General features: G+C 47.7%; 1 protein-coding gene across 1 annotated transcript in view; it reads right to left on the bottom strand.

The window, feature by feature from the left end:
* LOC311525057 (flavin-containing monooxygenase 5-like) overlaps positions 1-356 on the bottom strand; it is a 29,911-nt gene extending 29,555 nt beyond the window's left edge. Inside the window, exon 1 of the mRNA XM_084636812.1 lies at positions 91-356. Within this exon, the coding sequence (XP_084492938.1) occupies positions 91-225 (135 nt within the window). The 5' untranslated portion in view covers positions 226-356. The remainder of the gene's footprint in view (positions 1-90) is intronic.
* Between the last annotated feature and the right edge of the window lie 22,215 nt (positions 357-22,571).

A 22,571-nucleotide genomic window follows, 5' to 3' on the forward strand; every position in this document is an offset into this window, starting at 1 on the left:
CGTAAAGAATGTTCCCCTGGGGGAAAGACTGGAAACACTTTCATTTCCACCCCACCAAGCGAGTCAGCACTGAGAGAAACTCAGACCCACCTCAAATCTCCAGAGTCCTCCAATGTCGCTGCTTCTCTCAAAGCAGATGGGCTCCAGCCCCTCGTCCAAGCAGCATTTAATGGAGCTCAGTCCACAAACGCCAGCTCCAATAACTGCAACCCTCTTCTGTGCCATGCCGTCTGGCCTCAGAGTGCTTTGCCAGCCACCTGGGAGAAGGGGATCCTCAGGCCGTATCCCTGTTGGTGCAGTTCAGAGCTGAAGGAGTGGCAATCACTTGCTGGCTCCGAATGAAGAAGCAGCTTGCATCAGGGCCATTCTCTGATCGGGCTGTCTGAGGCACTGAGTTCCGGGGCAGGGAGGATCAGAGCAGGGGTGGGACCACTCCTGGGCTTCTCTCTTGCTGTAAATGCAGCTTGGCTTAGTTGCATAATAAAGTAATTGCTACACTACCAGACAGGATTTACAGGGTTCCTGCAGCTGCCCTGCCACACTTCAGCCCCTGAGCACCCTTCCCATGAAAGGCTCATTAGCCGTTCTAACCATGCTTAAAGTATTCTGAAAAAAAATGGGGTCTCTGTCACCACCCCTCACATTTGCCAATCCCTCTGCCTTGCAATTAATTCTTCACCCATCCCCCAAAGAAATCCTGTCTCCTCCAAGTCCCCCATCAATTCTGCCTCAAATCTGTTCCACCTCCCTGACCTCCCATCAATTGTGCCCCCAGCCTGCAAGCAAGTCTGTCCCACTCAATTCTGCTCCCCAGCCTCACCTCTGCTCTGCATGCTGCTCTGGGAGCTCTTTACCCTGCCTGCCCAGGTCAGATGCTAAAGGGGGAAGGAGTGGGGACAGAGGCACTGTCCTATCCCTATTGCTCACAGGACGGGGAGCAGGGGGCAGAGCTGCTGGGTCTCTCTGCTCCTCCTCCCCACCTGTGAGTGTAATGTGGGTGTGACATTTTGGGTCACAGAGACCCCCTTGGGACTGTCACCTGGTGTGCTGAGACTACCTCTGAGCCCATTTTATCTGCCAGTTTGGGCCTTCAGAACTCTGTCTTGTTGACCCAGATATGCTAATCTGCTGCAACATAGACTCAGGGTCTGACCCACACCCCCAAAGTTGCAGACTTAACTGAAAACGGCTTAGCAAATGCTCCTGTCTCTAGCACCCAGGCACCCAGCTCCCAATGGGATCCAAACCCCAAATAAATCCATTTTAGTCTGTATAAAGATTATACAGGGTAAACTCATAAATTGTCCGCCCTCTATAACACTGATAGAGACATATGCACAGCTGTTTGCTCCCCCAGGTATTAATACTTACTTTGGGTTAATTAATAAGTAAAAGTGATTTTATTAAGTATAAAAAGTAGGATTTAAGTGGTTCCAAGTAATAACAGACAGAACAAAGTAAGTTACCAAGCAAAATAAAACAAAACACGCAAGTCTAAACCTAATACAGTAGGAAACTGAATACAGGTAAGTCTCACTCTCTGAGCTGTTCCAATAAGCTTTTTTCACAGACTGGACTCCTTCCTAGTCTGGGCCCAATCCTTTTCAGACCAACGTTGTAGTTTATGGCCTGGGTCCAGCAATCAGTTACACCCCCGTAGTCATTGTTCTTTATTACAGTTTCTTTCAGGCATCTCTTTGGAGTGGAGACGCCATCTCTTGAGCCAGTTGAAGACAAAATAGAGAGACTTCCAGGGCCTTTTATATTCTCTCTCTTGTGGGTGGAAACCCCTTTGTTCTTGTGTGCAAAGTCACAGCAACAAGATGGAGTTTGTAGCCACCTGTGCAAGTCACATCTCCATGAATGATTCAGCTTTTTGCAGGCTGACACCCCATTGTTTACATGTTAGTTTGAACATTCCCAGGACAGCTCAGATGTGGATTGGCATCTTCCAAAGTCCATTGTCAGTAAGTGTTTCTTGACTGGGCACTTACTGAGAATAGTCCTTTCTCAAGAAGCTGACCAAATGCTTCACTAAGGCTACTTAGAATCAAACACATTGAGATACAAGTGCATTGTCAATATTCATAACTTCAAATACAAAAATGATACACACATACAGACAGCATAATCATAACCAGCAAACTACAACCTTTCCATAGGCACCCCACTTGATCTCTTCTGTACAAGACCTGGTGCAACCATAGGACCCTGGTTGCAACAATGATCTATATGGTCACAGTTCATGTCAATAATGTCACAGTGGGCTCCTTAGGGGAGGCATGAGAGCTCTGCCTGCCTCCTGCAGCAGCTCTGATTGGCCACTGTTCACCAGGAATGTTCACTAGATGGAAGGTTGGTCTGACCCAGTATGGCCGTTTTTATGTTCTTATGTAGAGATGTCACCCCTGGGAGTGCACTTGTTGGGAGCCTCCCCTTGTTAAGACAGGCAGGGAGCAGCATAGATGCCGTCCTGGCAGGGTCAGGTGTGGAGAGTTGCCCCACCATCATTGGCAGCAGCTGGTTCCCTGCCACTGGCCTCCTACAGTGACTGGGCTCAGCTGGGCTCTCCGTGGACCCCCACACTCTGCTAGGATTGGCTGGAGCTGGTGCCATCTGGCCATGATGCAGGGGAATCACCCTCTGATTGGCTGCCTGACCCCCTTGCCTGCATCCTGAGGCGGAATGACCAACCAGCGCTGCTGCAAGCAGAGCTCTTGGCCCAGTCCCCTCTCATCAGTAACATAAAGATGTTCTCACTGGAGGAGAGGAAAGAACCCCACAGCTCCAAGCCACCTCACCTGTCCTCCCACTCCACTACTGTGCAACAGAGACAGGACAGTGCCTCAACCCCTCCTCTGTGCACCAGGCCTGGGCATGGACAGATAGGGGTGAGGAGCCCCTGAAGGAGCAGACGTGGGGATAGGGGCTGGACTTAGAGGGGTGGGAGGATGGGTCCCCTCCTGAAATGCCAACGCTGATCCCAATGACTTTCTTCCCCGAGAACTCCTGGCGCTTCTTGTAAACCTGGCTGTGGGAGTAGCGGCGTTTGAATTTTTCAATCCCTGCCAGGAGAGAGCGGAGCAGCTCAGGCTCTGGGCGCTAGGGTTGAGCTAGCGTGTTTGGCCTGTGTCTTTGCCCACTTGAACATTGTGGTTCTGGAGCTCAACACAAACAGTGTGCAGGGGGACCAGGGTGACATTCTGGGCTGCACCTCTAAGAGGTGCGGTAGGTATTCTGCCCCAACTGAGACTCCCTTCGGTAATTTATACTCCAATCTACTTCCTGGCATGTACGTATCAGCATAAACATTATGGTAGCCAAAACTGAGAGGAGTCCGGTCATCGGAAAAACTAGGCAGCCTCAGCCAGCACTGAGCGGGAAGGGGGCAGCAGAAACACAATGTAATGTGGATGTGAAGGGCAGAGGGGGCCTTCTTTAACTCGCGCCTTGGGCACACTGGTTACACCTCCGCAGGCTCCCTCACACATTGGTAAGGGCCTGATCCAAAGCCCCCAGGGTCAATGGAAAGCTCCCATTGCCTTTGGGTCTGACCTGTAGCAGGTGCACAGAGGCCTAAGGGAGCCTGAAGCCTGGTCCATATGAGAGTGTTTATGCAAACTCTTCCCCCATGGCTAGAACTGCCTCAGCAGCACCTGGTGCAGGTAGAGTGCTGGCTGCAACAGCCTTTTTCAGTGCCACACTGATTACATTGGCTGTGCTGGGGCTCCCATGGGGGGGGGGTGGACTAAGTGCAGCGGAGCTGAATTGGTGTTAGCAGCACTGTACAGCTCCCTAGCGCAGTAAGGCTGTGGTGGAGTCTGACACATGGCCACTGGCCCTGCATTGTTTTGATGCTAAGCAGAGGTTGGAGCATGCAGAGAAATGCTCGTAGAGAATGTTTCCCCTGGGACAGACTGGAAACCCTTTCATTTCCACCCCACCAAGTAAGTCAGGACTGAGAGAAACTCAGACCCACCTCAAATCTCCAGAGCCCTCCAATGTCATCGCTTCTCTCAAAGCAGGTGGGCTCCAGCCCCTTGTCCAAGCAGCATTTAATGGAGCTCAGTCCACAAAGGTCAGCTCCAATAACTGCAACCCTCTTCTGTGCCATGCCGTCTGGCCTCAGAGTGCTTTGCCAGCCACCTGGGAGGGGGGGATCCTTGGGCCGCGTCCCTGTTGGCGCAGTTCAGAGCTGGAGAGGAGTCGCAATCGCTTGCCAGCTCCGAATGAAGGAACAACCTGAGTCAAGGCCACTCTCTGTTTGGGCTGTCTGAGGCACTGAGTTCCTGAGCAGGGAGGCCACTCCTGGGCTTCTCTCCTGCTGAAAATGCTCAGTTGCATAATAAAGTAATTGCTACACTAACAGACAGGATTTACAGGGTTCCTGCAGCCGACCTGCCACACTTCAGCCCCTTTGCGCCTTCCCCAGGAAATGGGAGCTCTTTCCTCATCCCTACATCTGACCATTCCCCCCCGCCCTTCAATTAATTCTTCACCCATCCCCCAAGAAATCCTCTCTCCTCAAAGTCCCCCATCAATTCTGCCCCCACATCTGTGCTGTCCCCCAGGCCCATCATCAGTTGTGCCCCCAGCCTTCAAGGAAGTCTGTCCCACTCAATTCTGCTCCCAAGCCTCAGATCTGCTGCTCACTACATAAAAGGTTAGAAGCATTCTCCTTCCCTTTGCCACACACAAGTTCAGGAATCTTTTCCTTCTTGCTACAAGTTGTCAAACTGTCAGTACGTAACACAATTAAATCACCTTTCTGCTCTCCTTGTGCCCTGACTAGGGTATCACCCTGATTCGACAGAGTTGCTACACCCTTTCCCAACAACACACTGGCAACAGGCAAAATACAAGCACCAGAATTGTCTGGTCTCTGGGATTTTGCTAAGACACTAACTGGATGCAACCTAGTTTCAGTGCCATTCTCCCTAGCAGACACAAACTTAGGACCATTCCCTTCCTGGGCTTTAGTTGTATCCAGAACCAACTCTGAGGGTATGTCTACACTACGAAATTAGGTCGAATTTATAGAAGTTGATTTTTTAGAAAGCGATTTTATACATGTAAGCAGTGCCAGGATGAGCTCCACCCTGACATCTGGTGGTGAGGTGTGGCAAGTTGTGGAAAAGAACTTCAGGGGCCGATCTCATTTGCATAGGCACACCCACCCCGCCTAGAATGAGGCCATAGCTGCCCAAACGGTCACTTTGGCTGCTGTGGGATCCCCAATGTCTCTGTTATTGGGGTAGGAAGAATAAATTGTTATTACCCTGATTATGGGAACTGTGCTTGGAACTGTACTTGGCCTTTTGTTATGATAGAGGGACTCACCATCAACTAAGTAGCACTCGCTAGGCAAGGGTCATGGGTTCCAAAACTGTGTGAATGGAGAGAGGCTGGGGACAAGTATTAACACTTGGTGGTATGGGCCCCTTGGTGAGGGCCTTACATGCTAGTTGCACTTTCTCCTCTTTCTACTGTAGAATATCAGAGCTAATTTTGAGTTCATTAGAAGTCTAGTTACAGGCTGCTGAGCTCACTTTGGGCTAATGGTGCACCAGCACTGAGGCTCCTCTACTACAAGCTGAATTCACCAAAGAGCTGAACTGACTAAGAGTTGAAATCACTGAGCATTGTGTTAAGTAGTGGGGGAGCCTGAAGATATATGGTGGGGCAGTTTGCGGGATGGCTGGAGTGCCTTGTGGACAGGCTGATGGAGCAGTTCATAGGATGGTGGGAGCTGCTGGTGGGATGCAGAGCAGTTTGTGGGACGGCAGGAGCTGCGTGTGGGCCGTGGAGCTGAGCGAAGCAGTTTGTGGGGCGGCTGGCGGAGCGGAGCGGAGCGAAGGCCTATGGAGCTGTGGGGTGGTCAGCTTCAGATCATGTAAGATGCCTCTTACCTCCGCCCCCATCTCCACCCAGGTTGGGAGGTAAAGCTCTGTAGATAAACTTTTGAACTCTGGGGCTCCCCTGACCAGGGACAGAGACTTTTGAGTCATGGGACTTTAGGTGATTTGGGGTTGCTGGACTCAAGAACAAAAGGGAAAGGGCATGCCCCAATTTGCTTGGGGTGGGGTTTTTGCTCATGGGTTATGTTATGAATCCTGGTGGTGGTGTTTCCCCAACATAATGCCACATTGTTTCTCTCTGTTATTAAAAGGTTTTTTGCTACACTCAGACTAGGTGCTTGGGAGAGGGGAAGTATTGCCTCTTGGAGGCGCCCAGCGGGGGTGGTATATATTTGTCCCAGGTGTTAGCCGACGGCCAAGGATGTTTGGTGAGGTGCCAGCTATGCCCGTTTATACCATCCGTGACTTTAACTGCTAGAGCTCAGAGCTCCTTCGCAGCGGGCAGTCAATACTGACTGACAGGTGCCCCAATGGCAGCACTAAGAGCCTCTCCACACCCGTGACTTTAACTGCTAGAGCTCAGAGCTCCTTCGCAGCGGGCAGCCAGGATTGACTGACAGGTGCCCCAAGAGTTTGCCCCGTGGAGGCGGCACAACTCAACGCTAGGCTCTTAGTACTCTCACCTAATGGCCAGGCTTTAGAGCCAAAACGGCTGAGGTTCTTTAATTGTGTTGGCTGCTTTACAGTAAACCAGAGAAAACAAGTCAGGCTTATGCATAAATGGTTACCAAAAATTTATTAAGCTAGATTCTAATCATGTGGTTACAAAATTGCTAGTGCCTACTTATTTAAATGTAGAGATGTTACACACACAAACAAGTTACAAAACTGAAGCCACAATCCCAAAGAAAAGAAAACAAAGTATAGAGCTCTATTTCAAAATATGTGTACACTAAAGATAGGAGATCAGGTGTGGGTGCTTCTTACCCTCCTTGCATCTCTCGATTCCAGCGGTGCCAAGCCAGGATCGGTCACTCAATTCCGCGGAAAGACGAATAAGGGACAAGGCGTAAGGACCCTCTTAGCTGCAGAAGCCTTGGGAGGCTGTCACTTATCTGACCAGCAGATAGATAGTGAAAAGCACTCAAAAATCATGGTGCTGTAGGTCCCCTACTTATACCTCTGTACTCCTTTATTCTCTTTCTCCTTTCTTATGCCAAATTGAGGCTGGTCTGTCGGGGTGACGCCAGCTTTCGCAAGAGTAGTTTACACTTGCAAAGGAGAGAAACAATAAGTGTCGACTACTGGACATTTCTTTTATCAGGGTAAATATTTTCCCAACTAGGATGTTGGTGTGTGTGCATCACGCTATTTAGTAGGGGCTAACAGCCATGTCTGTCACAGGGCCTCTGCCTGCTGTGAGCTTAATCGTTGTATCTGTTCCCAGAGGCACATTGTAGCAGCACACCTGTGCTTTCACAGCTTCAAAGGCTGTGCTGGAATATATGTTAAGTGCCCTGTTCCTGCTTCCTCCTGTGTTTCCAGCAATGCTGGTCTGAGAGGGGGGGGGCTGGCTGTCTGGCTACATTCCACCCCCTGATGCACCACACTACATCCCAGATTGCAAGGTGGCGGTGATGCCAGCACCTCTTGCCCTCCTTGGGGAAATCTAGAAATACCCAACAACCAAATTAGAGGATGAGGGTTCGCGGAATTGGGTAGGATCCCTTTTTAGCTCTAGGTATCTGATTTGTGTGGAGGACAGAGCAGTTTGAATCAAACGCTTCATAATACATAAAGTTACACAAAAAACAATTACAATAATTAAAATGGTTAAAACAGTATTCACAACCGAATGTAAAAACGGGGAGAGGGAGAATCCCAAGTGTTGAGCTAACCATTGCATCCATGAGGTTTGTCCATTCTCAGCCACTGCATGTAAAATTTTAACTGCACCTTTAATAGCAACCACATCTTGCTCTATTTGCCCTGAATGATTTACATAAAAACAACAAGATTGGTTGATGACAGCACACACTCCTCCTTGCTGGGCTAGTGTAGCGTCCAGTGCTATTCTGTTCTGCAGAGCATATCGGGCCACAGACTGAAGTTGTTCATTTAAAAGCCCTAATGCATCAGCAGTATGATTCAGAGCAATTTCCAATTGTCCAGAAACATTTGCTATTGCCATCTCGAGCTCAGTTATACCTAACCAAGGTATAAGTGCACGTGTAAATCGGTGAAAACCAGAGGGCCGTTCAATCAGGGGGTTGTAGGTGAACTTTCGTTTGGACCGGTGTATAAAACTTCCCAGATTTGTTATTCTGGGGGCATTAACATGAGGGTGTACTGTTAGTCCCTCGGGTACTGCATGTCCCAGTGAACACCTTCCAGTCCAACCTACAGGGAGATATTTATACGCCTTGTCCCCACAAATAAAGAACAAGCCAGGTTCTTTACTAAGAATAGGTGAATAAGGTCCTCTGTGCCACCTGCCCCCCTCAGGTTTAGGTATGGGTTGGTGATATGGAACACAATATCCCATCTTAATGTTAGTACAGAGCAAAACTATTAACAAATCTTCTAAAATTTGATCTGAGCGAAAAAGTCCATTTTCATTACACTGATCTAATAAGGAGTTAATAGATTTGATTAGCAATGGGTTATAAATGTGTCCGGAACTGGGAATAAAGAACAGTGATTGGTCATACCAATCTCTGCTTTCAGGGTATCTACTCATATTCAGGGGAACAATTGTGGCATTATATATACTAAAAAGGGGTCTATGTTCAAGTGTGCCATTGATGGGACCTTTCCAACATTTTAAAGTTCTTTTGTCGCTCATGGGTGGGTAGGTAGTCCAACCCCCACTTTTCTGATCAAATACAATTGTATGGGCACATTGCTGCTTATTTAGACTACCCATTTGTATGTCACCCTGAGTTTCAAAACAAATAGGGTATACTTCTTTAGATGATCCCGTTACATATTCCACAGGCTGTCCCCAAACAGTGCGATGCCATTGTCCCACCTCCCCCGAGTCATTGCGAGGGTTGTTGGTGTACCATGCTGGTCCCCACTGAAAGATGTCGCTTTTGTTCCACCAATCATTTAGGCTGAGTGGTACAAATTCAAGTCCCAGTCCATTGGTTGAATCTAGCAAGGTGCACATCCAGCAATTTGTAGCACCAGCAGCTGAGGCGATGGTTTGGATTGCTCCCCGAAGAGGATGTTCTGGTATTGCCAAGGTGACTGGAGCCAACAGAAGGATCATGAGGGCTTGCAGGAACATATCTCTGGTGGGTCGTGTTCTAGCTAAAAAACTTATTTTAAAACCAAAAGCAAAAATTACACCTGCTATTATAAGTAATGGCAAATATATCAACAGTCCATAGTAGTCTCTAGTGATCAAACAGGTCTGCTGCATGGTCCATTTTGCTGACAGGTTAGCTGGCAGGTTGCTCGGAACCATGGGACCATTCCTGCAATAAATCACATGGTCAGCCGGTCTTGGATGCGATCCAAGCCTCTGTAATGGTTATTAGCCTTTTATCAGCATTTAAGGCACTCCATACACCTTTCTCTTTATAGGCATGCAAAACGCAGGTAAAGGTTCCCAGGGCTGGGTGTTTAATCACAACAGTATCTCCGGGAGCATACTTGGAACTGTGCAGTGGTGTTCTGGCAGGGGAGATAGCTTTCCCTGTAGGGAAGAATCCCCTGCTGATTGGACTTCCTGTAGGAGTCTGTCTGTTGTTTAATCTCTGCACCACTTCGTCCAGTCTGTCTCCCCATGTGCCATCAGTAGGCTTCAAGTGATTCTTTAGCAACCCATTCCATCGCTCGACCATGCCATTAGATTGAGGTCGATATGGAAGGTGGAAGGTCCATTGGACTCCATGGTTAAGGGTCCATTCCCTTACAAGTTTATTCTTAAAATGCGAACCATTATCTGATTGGATTTCTTGAGGCATTGGGACAATTGCTGTTAAGCGGTTTAGTCCCATAACTGTGGACAACCCTGTTGCCAATCGGGTTGGATATGCAAAACCAATCCCTGAAACAATTTCTACTCCAGTCAAGATGTATTTCCACCTCTGCCTTGTAGTGGGCAGTGGTCCGACATAGTCGACCTGCCAGGTTGCCCATAGTGTTTTTCCATCTCTTAGCCTGGCAAACCTTTGTCCTTCTGCTATATGTTTTCTAGTCTCAGCACAAATAGTGCAGGCTTGTACCAGGTCTCTAGCCTGTCTGTGGGTGATAGGCCACCCCCTGATATGTGCTTGCCGCACTAACTCATCACTTCCTGTGTGTCCTAAATTATCATGTAACCATGAATATAAGCGTTCCCATTCTACTTGTGTGGTAAAGAGCTGGGCAGCTGCATCGGCTAAATTGTTTAACTGTGCAGCTGGGGTATTATTCCTCTGATGAGCTGAGACATGTCCTATAGACAGGGGTTGTTGCAGGGCATGCTGATATAACCACTTCCAGTATTCCAGTCCCCAGACTGGTTTACCTCCTATTTCCCAGTGGTTATTTTTCCAGTTAGTGATCCACTGAGTGGCACCTGCCCATACCGCATAGGAGTCCGTATATACTGCGGTGGCTCCTGCTTCACAGGCCAGTTTAATTGCAGCCAATTCTGCAAGTTGTGCTGACCCATCAATTTCAGCAGTTAGGGGTGCTGCAGAGGTGTCTGCAGGCACTGCTGCAGCTTTTCCCTTCCATTTTCCTTTTACCAGCCTGGCACTGCCATCAGTGAACCATACTCCCTCAGGCTTAGAAGGATCAAATGGGGCAGCATCCTTAATGGGAGACTGCTGTGGTGGTAGGCGGTATTCATCAGGCATTCCTACTTTCCATAGGGATTCCTGAATCATAGTGGGGTTTTGTGCAGTGTCTGCACTCCCTACCCTGTGGTGTATGTAAAGTGCCCATCTTTGGATAGTCATCTTTTGTGCTACACCAGGTGGTAACTCTTTCCCTTCCAATATAGGTTTAATGATTGGAAGAGGAGTGTGAATTGTGATGTCCTTATCCTGAGTTAATTCCTCAGTTTCTCTCAAGGCTGTGTAAGCTGCCAGAAGCACCTTCTCATAAGGCGTGTAGTTAGCCTGTGACCCTTGCCATGACTTGGAACCAAACTGAATTGGTCGTCTGGGAGCAGTGTCACTTTCTTGCCAGAGAGCATAAGACATTCCAGTGGCTCCCACAGTTAGGTACAAATGGAATGGGGCTTCAGGATGTATGGGACCCAGAGCCTGATAGGTGTGTATCTCCCCTATCAGTTGCCTGAGGGCTTCCTCATGGGCAGGAGCCCATTCCCAGGCAGCACTTTTCTTTAACAAATTGTACAATGGTCTGGCTATAATGGCAAAGCCAGGTACATGTTTTCTCCAAAACCCCAGGGTTCCCAAAATCTGTCTCAATTGATCTTTACTTTCAGGGGAGGGTGCCTGATTTAGCTCTTGCACAGTGTCATTAGGCACAGACCTCCTACCTCCCATCCATACAGTACCTAAGAATTTTATCTCTTGGGAGGGACCTTGGCATTTCTCAGCTGGTAACTCTAAATTAAGGGCTTCTAGTGCTCCTTTGATTTGATTCATAGCCTCCTGTACCTCTTCTGAGGTTTTCCCACCTATTAAGATGTCATCAATGTATTGCACAGTTTGTACATTGTGTGGCAGTATAAGGTCATCTAGGACCTTTGCCAGTGCCCCATGGCAAATAGTGGGTGAGTGTTTAAACCCTTGTGGCATTCGGGTAAAAGTGTATTGTACACCTTTCCAAGTAAAAGCAAATCTTTCCTGGTCAGCTGGTTGCAAAGGGACCATGAAGAACATGTCCTTTACATCTAATACTGCTAGCCAGGGTTTATCCCAGATTTGTATGGTGTTTACAATATCTGTTATGCTAGGGACTGCTGCAGTTAATGGTCCAGTGTTACTGTTTAGCTTCCTATAGTCTATAGTGAGTCTCCATTTGCCATTTGGTTTCTTGATGGGCCACACAGGAGAATTAAAGCGAGAGTGGGTACGAATTAAAATTCCTCGCTGTTCCAAATCTTTGATCAGGTCAGTAACAGGGCTTATGGCCTCAGCTGGGACATTATACTGCTTTATGTTTGTTACTGTTGAGGGCGGGAGAGCAGGTGCGCTGCTCAGTAAGTTTACAGAATAGTGGGGAGGGCTTTCCTCTTCCAGGTGGGTGGCATGAGGAACAGAACTGACTCCAAAAGCCCATCTTTCCCCATTAATCCTTCCCTTCTTTCCTCTTAAAACGTCCATGCCCAGTATGTTGGCATTGCCCAAAATCACCTCATATTTTCGGGGCTGATGGTGGGGTTGCAATGGGATATCCAGTTTTATCTTAACTAATGGGTAAGTTATGGTACTGCCATTTACCCCTGTAACAAGTACTTGCTTTCGGCCAGTAGGTGGCAAGCCCTGAAAACTTTCTCGCTTAATCATGGACCTTTGAGCCCCTGTGTCCATTAAGAAAGGAATAATGTGTTTGTCATTTACAGTTACATGTATCCGGGGGTCTTTTGCTGTTGTTTTCTCCTCTTTGGATTTAAGCTGGTTTATTAGGAGAGGAGATTGACCCCCGCAAGCTAGTTTCCCTGCTCTGGTAACTCTTGCAGTTGCTGCAGCAATGGAGTATACCGGGTGTCTGCAGGTGGGGAAAGAGGAGAGAGCTGCAGAGGTGCACTGGGAGTAGCATTAGTTGTCTCCCAGTCAGCTCTTCTAAAGGTGGTGAATAATTTTAGCCGCTCTGTGGGCAGTCCATTTATCACATCTCTGGGATAACCTAAAGCCAGACATTGTCTCCACAACTTGGCTCTAAGCTCCTTTTCCTCCTGGGTTGGCTCTCGCTTGTTTTTATGTCCTTTAGATGGTGCCCCCTTGTTTCCCTGAAGGGAACGCATCTTAGCTTTGCCTGTCAGTGCTCTGATGTCTCCGAATTCTCTAAAGTATGACACCAGAAGGTTTAGCAGTGCCCGAAAGGTACTGTTATGTGCTGCAGCTTCTGATCTAAGGGACAGTGCCATAGCCCTGTGGTTACTCGGAACTCCCTTAAGCAGGGGTCTGAGATCATCTACATCTACCTGACCCTCCCATGGGCTTTCATAGGCTAACTCTTGAGGGTTTTGGCCAAGCATGCTAATAACAGCCACAGTTAATAGAGCTGTTTTTACCTCATCTATGTTGGTCCAGTGCATTACTGTGGGTTCATCTCGGTCTGCTGGGTAAATTCCTCTTGCCCATCGACAAGCCAGAGACCAAAGTGTTTTAGGGGTGTTCCCCTCTGAGTGTTCCAGGAATATTCCTGCACCTAAGTTAAGGCGCTCAGTTTCTTGGGCTGTCAGGCGTATATATCCACCCCCAGTGTCCCAGAGGCGGACCAGCCACTCTATTATACCTTCCTCAGGCTTTTTAGCAAAATCTCCCTGGATTGTTTTTAACTCCATGGGAGTATATTGGCGGGTGGTAATTTTGGTAAAGTGTGTTGGAGCTTTACTCCCTTTTCCCTTTTTACCTCCCTTCTTTGTTTTTGAAGAGGTGGATGGATAATTGTCATCCCCTTCTTCATCCAGCTCTGCCCCACTCAAATTTTCCTCATGTTCTTCTGATTTGTGATGTGTGATAGCTGGTCTTAATTTTACAGAGGGACCTTCCTCCTCAGAGGAGGGGGACTCATTTGCTGAATCCCAAATGTCTCCATCCCATTCCTCAGGGTCTAGCCAGAGAGCAGTCTCAACTTTAGCCCGGTTGATACTGCGTGTTTTAGTCTCCAGCTTTTCCCTTCGTTCTATCCCTTCTTTCTCAATTAAGGGAAGTAATCTTTTCTGAAGATGTTCCATATCCCTATTCAGTGTTCTTACTCTGGTATCTAAATTCTGGCATTCCTGGCGCAGTGTGTCCCTTTCCTGTTGCAGCCTATTAAATTCTATTGCCAGACCATGATAATCCTTACAGGCAGCTTGCCAAACGTTAGTAAGCAGCCATATACAAGCACCTTTTCCTTTCCCTTTCTTCATCTTGCAGGCAGTTCTCCAGTTACAGAAATGCTGCCAGATCTCTGCTGGTTTTCCCCAATATTTCTCCAGCAGTTCTTTGCTCCACAGAGGGTTTCCCCATCCCTCTTGGGTCAAACTTTTCTCTAGCTCAGGGAATTCTGTGGTGTTTATCATGACTGGTTTCATTGTGTTACTGTAGTGCAGCCTATATCACAATCCTGTTCGTGACGCCAATTTCTGTTAGCCGACGGCCAAGGATGTTTGGTGAGGTGCCAGCTATGCCCGTTTATACCATCCGTGACTTTAACTGCTAGAGCTCAGAGCTCCTTCGCAGCGGGCAGTCAATACTGACTGACAGGTGCCCCAATGGCAGCACTAAGAGCCTCTCCACACCCGTGACTTTAACTGCTAGAGCTCAGAGCTCCTTCGCAGCGGGCAGCCAGGATTGACTGACAGGTGCCCCAAGAGTTTGCCCCGTGGAGGCGGCACAACTCAACGCTAGGCTCTTAGTACTCTCACCTAATGGCCAGGCTTTAGAGCCAAAACGGCTGAGGTTCTTTAATTGTGTTGGCTGCTTTACAGTAAACCAGAGAAAACAAGTCAGGCTTATGCATAAATGGTTACCAAAAATTTATTAAGCTAGATTCTAATCATGTGGTTACAAAATTGCTAGTGCCTACTTATTTAAATGTAGAGATGTTACACACACAAACAAGTTACAAAACTGAAGCCACAATCCCAAAGAAAAGAAAACAAAGTATAGAGCTCTATTTCAAAATATGTGTACACTAAAGATAGGAGATCAGGTGTGGGTGCTTCTTACCCTCCTTGCATCTCTCGATTCCAGCGGTGCCAAGCCAGGATCGGTCACTCAATTCCGCGGAAAGACGAATAAGGGACAAGGCGTAAGGACCCTCTTAGCTGCAGAAGCCTTGGGAGGCTGTCACTTATCTGACCAGCAGATAGATAGTGAAAAGCACTCAAAAATCATGGTGCTGTAGGTCCCCTACTTATACCTCTGTACTCCTTTATTCTCTTTCTCCTTTCTTATGCCAAATTGAGGCTGGTCTGTCGGGGTGACGCCAGCTTTCGCAAGAGTAGTTTACACTTGCAAAGGAGAGAAACAATAAGTGTCGACTACTGGACATTTCTTTTATCAGGGTAAATATTTTCCCAACTAGGATGTTGGTGTGTGTGCATCACGCTATTTAGTAGGGGCTAACAGCCATGTCTGTCACAGGGCCTCTGCCTGCTGTGAGCTTAATCGTTGTATCTGTTCCCAGAGGCACATTGTAGCAGCACACCTGTGCTTTCACAGCTTCAAAGGCTGTGCTGGAATATATGTTAAGTGCCCTGTTCCTGCTTCCTCCTGTGTTTCCAGCAATGCTGGTCTGAGAGGGGGGGGGCTGGCTGTCTGGCTACACCAGGTCACTGGGTGGGGGCTTGAGCCGGTTTGCATTGTGTTATTGTAATGGATCCCCTAGATATTGAACCCGGCCCTTGTTGCTGCCAACTCTGATGGGCAGAAGGGTTACATACAGTCGATTGTGTGTGTCTCCACTTAAGACCATTAAGACCATTAAGTCGACGGAGTGTGTCCACAGTACCGAGGCGAGCGTCGACTTCCAGAGCACTGCACTATGGGTAGCTATCCCACAGTTCCTGCAGTCTCCGCCACCCATTTGAATTCTGGCTTGAGATCCCAATGCCTGATGGGGCAAAAAACATTGTCGCCGGTGGTTCTGGTTACATGTCGTCAGCCCCCCCCCCCCCCGTGAAAGCAACAGCAGACAATCATTTCGCCCCTTTTTTCCTGGGTTACCTGTGCAGACACCATACCACAGCAAGCATGGAGCCTACTCAGCTCACTGTCACCGTATGTCTCCTGGGTGCTGGCAGACGTGGGACTGCATTGCGACACAGCAGCAGCTCATTGGCTTGTGGCAGCAGACAGTGCAGTACGACTGGTAGCTGTCCTCGTTGTCTCCTGGGTGCTCTTGGCCGGCCTCAGTGAGGTTGGTGGGTCAGCGGAGCCTGGGCAGACATGGGTGCTCCTGGCAGATCTCGGTGAGGTCTGTCAAGGGCGCCTGGACATAAATGGGAGTGACTCAGGTCATTCTCTTCTTTAAGTTTTATCAAATGGAGATTCAGTCCTGCCTGGAATATTGGCTGAAGGATAACTCAGTGATTTGAGTATTGGCTTGCTAAACCCAGGGTTGTGAGTTCAATCCTTGAGGGGGCCATTCTGCCTCAGGCTGCTCTCCCAGCCAACAGCACAGCAAGCACCCAGGAGCTAGCAGTTATACTGCATCGTCTGCTGCCAGCCTATCCCTTGCTTCCTCTCTCCCTCCGTGAAAGCAACAGCTGACAATCGTTTCATGTCTTTTTCCATGCGGGCGCCATATTGCTGTCAGCATCATCATCCACCTGCCGCTTCCGCTGCCACTCTGCTCTCCTGCTCACGCCATACCACTGCAAGCTTGGAGCCTGCTCAGATCACCGCGGCAGTTGTGACCACTCTAAACACCATATGCATTATCCAGCAGTATATGCAGAACCAGAACCAGAACCTGCAAAAGCAGGCGAGTAGGTGACAGCAGCGCGGTGACGAGAGTGATGAGGACATGGACACAGACTTCTCTCAAAGTACGGGCCCCAGCAATTTGGCCATTCTGATGGCAAAGGGGGAGGCTCACGCCGTGGAACGCTGATTCTGGGCCCAGGAAACAAGCACAGACTAGTGGGCCCGCATAGTGTTGCAGGTCTGGGACGATTCCCAATGTCTGCGAAACCTTTGCATGCATAAGAGCACTTTGGGAACTTTGTGACTTGCTTTCCCCTGCCCTGAAGCGCCAGAATATAAAGATGAGAGCAGCACTCACAGTTCACAAAAGAGTGGTGATAGCCCTCTAGAAGCTTGCAATGCCAGACAGCTATGGGTCAGTCGGGAATCAGTTTGGAGTGGGCAAATCTACTGTGGGGGCTGCTGTGATCCAAGTAGCCAACGTGATCACTGAGCTACTGATATCAAGGTTAGTGACTCTGGGAAATGTGCAGGTCATAGTGGATGGCTTTGCTGCAATGGGATTCCCTAAATGTGGTGGGAAGGCATATAGACGGAACGCATATCCCTATCTTGGGACCGGACCACCAAGGCAGCCAGTACATAAACCGCAAGGGGTACTTTTCAGAGTGCTGCAAGCACTGGGGGATCACAAGGGACATTTCACCAACATCAATGTGGGATGGCCAAGAAAGGTACATGATGCATCTTTAGGAACTTGCATCTTTAGGAACTCTGGTCTGTGGGAACGGCTGCAGGAAGGGACTTACTTCCCAGACCAGAAAATAACCGTTGCGGATGTTGAAATGCCTATAGTTATCCTTGGGGACCCAGGCTACCCCTTAATGCCATGGCTCATGAAGCCGTACACAGGCATCCTGGACAGTAGTCAGGAGCTGTTTGACTATAGGCTGAGGAAGTGCAGAATGGTAGTAGAATGTGCATTTGGACGTTTAAAGGGTCGCTGGCACAGTTTACTGACTCGCTCAGACCTCAGCGAAACCAATATTCCCATTGTTATTACTGCTTGCTGTGTGCTCCACAATCTCTGTGAGAGTAAGGAGAAAAGGAGTACTTGTGGCACCTTAGAGACTAACCAATTTATTTGAGCATAAGCTTTAGTGAGCTACAGCTCACTTCATCGGATGCATACTGTGGAAAATACAGAAGATGTTTTTATACACAAAAACCATGAAAAAATGGGTGTTTATCACTACAAAAGGTTTTCTCTCCCCCCAGCCCACTCTCCTGCTGGTAATAGCTTATCTAAAGTGATCACTCTCCTTACATAGAATAATAGAATCATAGAATATCAGGGTTGGAAGGGACCTCAGGAGGTCATCTAGTCCAACCCCCTGCTCAAAAGCAGGACCTATCCCCAATTAAATCATCCCAGCCAGGGCTTTGTCAAGCCTGACCTTAAAAACTTCTAAGGAAGGAGATTCCACCACCTCCCTAGGCAACGCTTTCCAGTGTTTCACCACCCTCCTAGTGAAAAAGTTTTTCCTAATATCCAACCTAAACCTCCCCCACTGCAACTTGAGACCATTACTCCTTGTCCTGTCCTCTTCTACCACTGAGAATAGTCTAGAACCATCCTCTCTGGAATCACTTCTCAGGTAGTTGAAAGCAGCTATCAAATCCCCCCTCATTCTTCTCTTCCGCAGACTAAACAATCCCAGTTCCCTCAGCCTCTCCTCAGAAGTCATGTGTTCCAGACCCCTAATCATTTTTGTTGCCCTTCGCTGGACTCTTTCCAATTTATCCACATCCTTCTTGTAGTGTGGGGCCCAAAACTGGACACAGTACTCCAGATGAGGCCTCACCAATGTCGAATAGAGGGGGACGATCATGTCCCTCGATCTGCTCGCTATGCCCCTACTTATACATCCCAAAATGCCATTGGTCTTCTTGGCAACAAGGGCACACTGCTGACTCATATCCAGCTTCTCGTCCACTGTCACCCCTCGGTCCTTTTCCGCAGAACTGCTGCCTAGCCATTCGGTCCCTAGTCTGTAGCTGCGCATTGGGTTCTTCCGTCCTAAGTGCGGGACCCTGCACTTATCCTTATTGAACCTCATCAGATTTCTTTTGGCCCAATCCTCCAATTTGTCTAGGTCCCTCTGTATCCTATCCCTGCCCTCCAGCGTATCTACCACTCCTCCTAGTTTAGTATCATCCGCAAATTTGCTGAGAGTGCAATCCACACCATCCTCCAGATCATTTATGAAGATATTGAACAAAACCGGCCCCAGGACCGACCCCTGGGGCACTCCACTTGACACCGGCTGCCAACTAGCCATGGAGCCATTGATCACTACCCGTTGAGCCCGACAATCTAGGCAACTTTCTACCCACCTTATAGTGCATTCATCCAGCCCGTACTTCTTTAACTCGCTGACAAGAATACTGTGGGAGACTTAAGGGATGAAAAGCTGGCTCCAGTGATGTCAATGGCAAAACTCTCGGTGGAGCTAGGATGTTACCTGGGCCCCAATCCCACCCTGAGAACTGGGCAGCAGAGCCCTCTGTATCCTATCCTTACCCTCCAGCATATCTACCTCTCCTCCCAGTTTAGTGTCATCTGCAAACTTGCTGAGGGTGCAATCCGCACCATCCTGCAGATCATTTATGAAGATATTGAACAAAACCGGCCCTAGGACCGACCCTTGGGGCACTCCACTTGATACCAGCTGCCAACTAGACATGGAGCCATTGATCACTATCCGTTGAGCCTGACAATCTAGCCAACTTTCTATCCACTTTATAATCCATTCATCCAGCCCATACTTCTTTAACTTGCTGACAAGAATACTGTGGGAGACCATGTCAAAAGCTTTGCTAAAGTCAAGGAACAACAGGTCCACTGCTTTCCCCTCATCCATGGAGCCAGTTATCTCGTCATAGAAGGCAATTAGATTAGTCAGGCATGACTTTCCCTTGGTGAATCCATGCTGACTGTTCCTGCTCACTTTCCTCTCATGTAAGTGCTTCAGGATTGATTCTTTGAGGACCTGCTCCATGATTTTTCTAGGGACTGAGGTGAGGCTGACTGGCCTGTAGTTCCCAGGATCCTCCTTCTTCCCTTTTTTAAAGATTGGCACTACATTAGCCTTTTTCCAGTCATCCGGGACTTCCCCTGTTCGCCACGAGTTTTCAAAGATAATGGCCAATGGCTCTGCAATCACAGCCGCCAGTTCCTTTAGCACTGTCGGATGCAACTCGTCCGGCCCCATGGACTTGTGCACATCCAGCTTTTCTAAATAGTCCCTAACCACCTCTTTCTCCACAGAGGCCTGGCCATCTATTCCCCATGTTGTGATGCCCAGTGCAGCAGTCTGGGAGCTGACCTTGTTCGTGAAGACAGAGGCAAAAAAAGCATTGAGTACATTAGCTTTTTCCACATCCTCTGTCACTAGGTTGCCTCCCTCATTCATTAAGGGGCCCACACTTTCCTTGGCTTTCTTCTTGTTGCCAACATACCTGAAGAAACCCTTCTTGTTACTCTTAACATCTCTCGCTAGCTGCAGCTCCAGGTGTGATTTGGCCCTCCTAATTTCATTCCTACATGCCCGAGCAATATTTTTATACTCTTCCCTGGTCATATGTCCAACCTTCCACTTCTTGTAAGCTTCTTTTTTATGCTTAAGATCTGCTACGATTTCACCGTTAAGCCAAGCTGGTTGCCTGCCATATTTACTATTCTTATACAGGCTCTCCATTCCCCTGATCATAGAATCATAGAATATCAGGGTTGGAAGGGACCTCAGGAGGTCATCTAGTCCAACCCCCTGCTCAAAGCAGGACCAATCCCCAACTAAATCATCCCAGTCAGGGCTTTGTCAAGCCTGATCTTAAAAACTTCTAAAGATGGAGATTCCACCACCTCCTTAGATAACCCATTCCAGTGCTTCACCACCCTCCTAGTGAAATAGTGTTTCCCAATATCCAACCTAGACCTCCCCCACTGCAACTTGAGACCATTGCTTCTTGTTCTGTCATCTGCCACCACTGAGAACAGTCTAGCTCCATCCTCTTTGGAACCCCCCTTCAGGTAGTTGAAGACTGCTACCAAATCCCCCCTCACTCTTCTCTTCTGCATACTAAATAACCTCAGCTACCTCAGCCTCTCCTTATAAGTCATGTGCCCCAGCCCCCTAATCATTTTTGTTGACCTCTACTGGACTATCTCCAATTTGTCCACATCCCTTCTGCAGTGGGGGGACCAAAACTGGACACAATACTCCAGGTGTGACCTCACCAGTGCCAAATAGAGAGGAATAATCACTTTCCACAATCTGCTGGCAATGCTCCTACTAATACAGCCCAATATGCCATTGGCCTTGGCAACAATGGCACACTGCTGACTCATATCAAGCTTCTCGTGAACTGTAATCTCCAGATCCTTTTCTGCAGAACTGCTGCTTAGCCAGTCGGTCCCCAGCCTGTAGCAGTCCATGGGATTCTTCCATCCTAAGTGCAGGACTCTGCACTTGTCCTTGTTGAACCTCATCAGACTTCTTTTGGCCCAATCCTCCAATTTGTCTAGGTTACTCTGTATCCTATCCCTACCCTCCAGCATATCTACCTCTCCCCACAGTTTAGTGTCATCTGAGAACTTGCTGAGGGTGCAATTAATCCCAACATCCAGATCATTAATAAAGATATTGAACAAAACAGGCCCCAGGGACTGACCCCTGGGGCACTCCGCTTGATACCGGCCACCAACTAGACATCCAGCCGTTGATCACTACCGGTTGAGCCCGACAATCTAGCCAGCTTTCTATCCACCTTACAGCCCATTCATCCAATCCATACTTTTTTAACTTGCTGGCAAGAATACTCTGGGAGGCCGTATCAAAAGCTTTGCTGAAGTCAAGATACATCACATCCACCACTTTCCCCATATCAACAGAGCCAGTTATCTCATCATAGAAGGCAATTAGATTAGTCAGGCATTAGAAGACTGAGGCAAAAAAAGCATTGAGTACTTCAGCCTTTTCCACATCCTCTGTCACTAGGTTGCCTCTGCCATTCATTAAGGGTTCCACCCTTTCCCTGACCTTCTTCTTGTTGCTAACATACCTGTAGAAACCCTTCTTGTTACCCTTCACATTCCTTGCTAGCTGCAACTCCAGTTGTGCCTTGGCCTTCCTGATTACACCCCTGCATGCTCTAGCAATATTTTTATACTCCTGCCTAGTCATCTGTCAAAATTTCCACTTCTTGTAAGCTTCCTTTTTGAGTTTAAGCTCACCGAAGATTTCACTGTTAAGCCAACCTGGTTTCCTGCCATATTTGCTATTCTTTCTGCACATCGCCGTGGTTTGTTCCTGTGCCCTCAATAAGGCTTCTTTAAAATCGATGTGTTTTCTCACTTTTTCCCTGTGCCAGAGTGGCACAGCGGGGTTAGATTACAGCTCAGGATCTATTTTAATTACCCATTTAAAAAATGCAGGACAATGATTAGGAAAACAGTATGATTTTCATGTGTGAAAGTCTGAGCAATTTAAAATGACATTCTACTTTACTTTTATTTTGGTGTTTGGTGTTCTGTAACATAATTGAAATGAAAATCCAGGATTATAACTGGAATGCAGAGTATTGGTTACCAAGTTTTTGTAACTTAACTTTCAAACGCTGAACAGTTATTGTGATTTTTTTTCTGTAAGGTTTTAGTTTAAAAAAATTACCAAAAGAAGTGAAACTGGTGTGATTATATTGCATTATTTTGACAATATGCAGAATCTTGCACAATTTTTAATTTTTTGGCATAGAATTCCCCCAGGAGTAGTAATGCAATTGTCTGCCACTACATTATAATAGGGATAGATAAGTGAATACAATGCAAGTAACATTTCATTAGTTATTATGCAGTTTACATATCAAATGTTTAGTCATCCTAATACTAACTTACACGTTTGATCTAGGGTTAATTAAGCACAGGGATATACATAATGTAATGCGATAGCATTCAACAGGTTACAGATAAGTAAAGACATCATCATTCCCATTTCCTTTGAACTAAATACACACCTGAGTGAATTAGTACACTTAATCTTTCTTTGATATTCCCACCAAAGTGAACTGTCCTATTGCTCTGACCTGAACTGGCCAGCCAGCA

This window comes from Lepidochelys olivacea (genome assembly GCF_965140295.1).
Source record: "Lepidochelys olivacea isolate rLepOli2 genome assembly, chromosome: 8".
Taxonomy (NCBI): domain Eukaryota; kingdom Metazoa; phylum Chordata; order Testudines; family Cheloniidae; genus Lepidochelys; species Lepidochelys olivacea.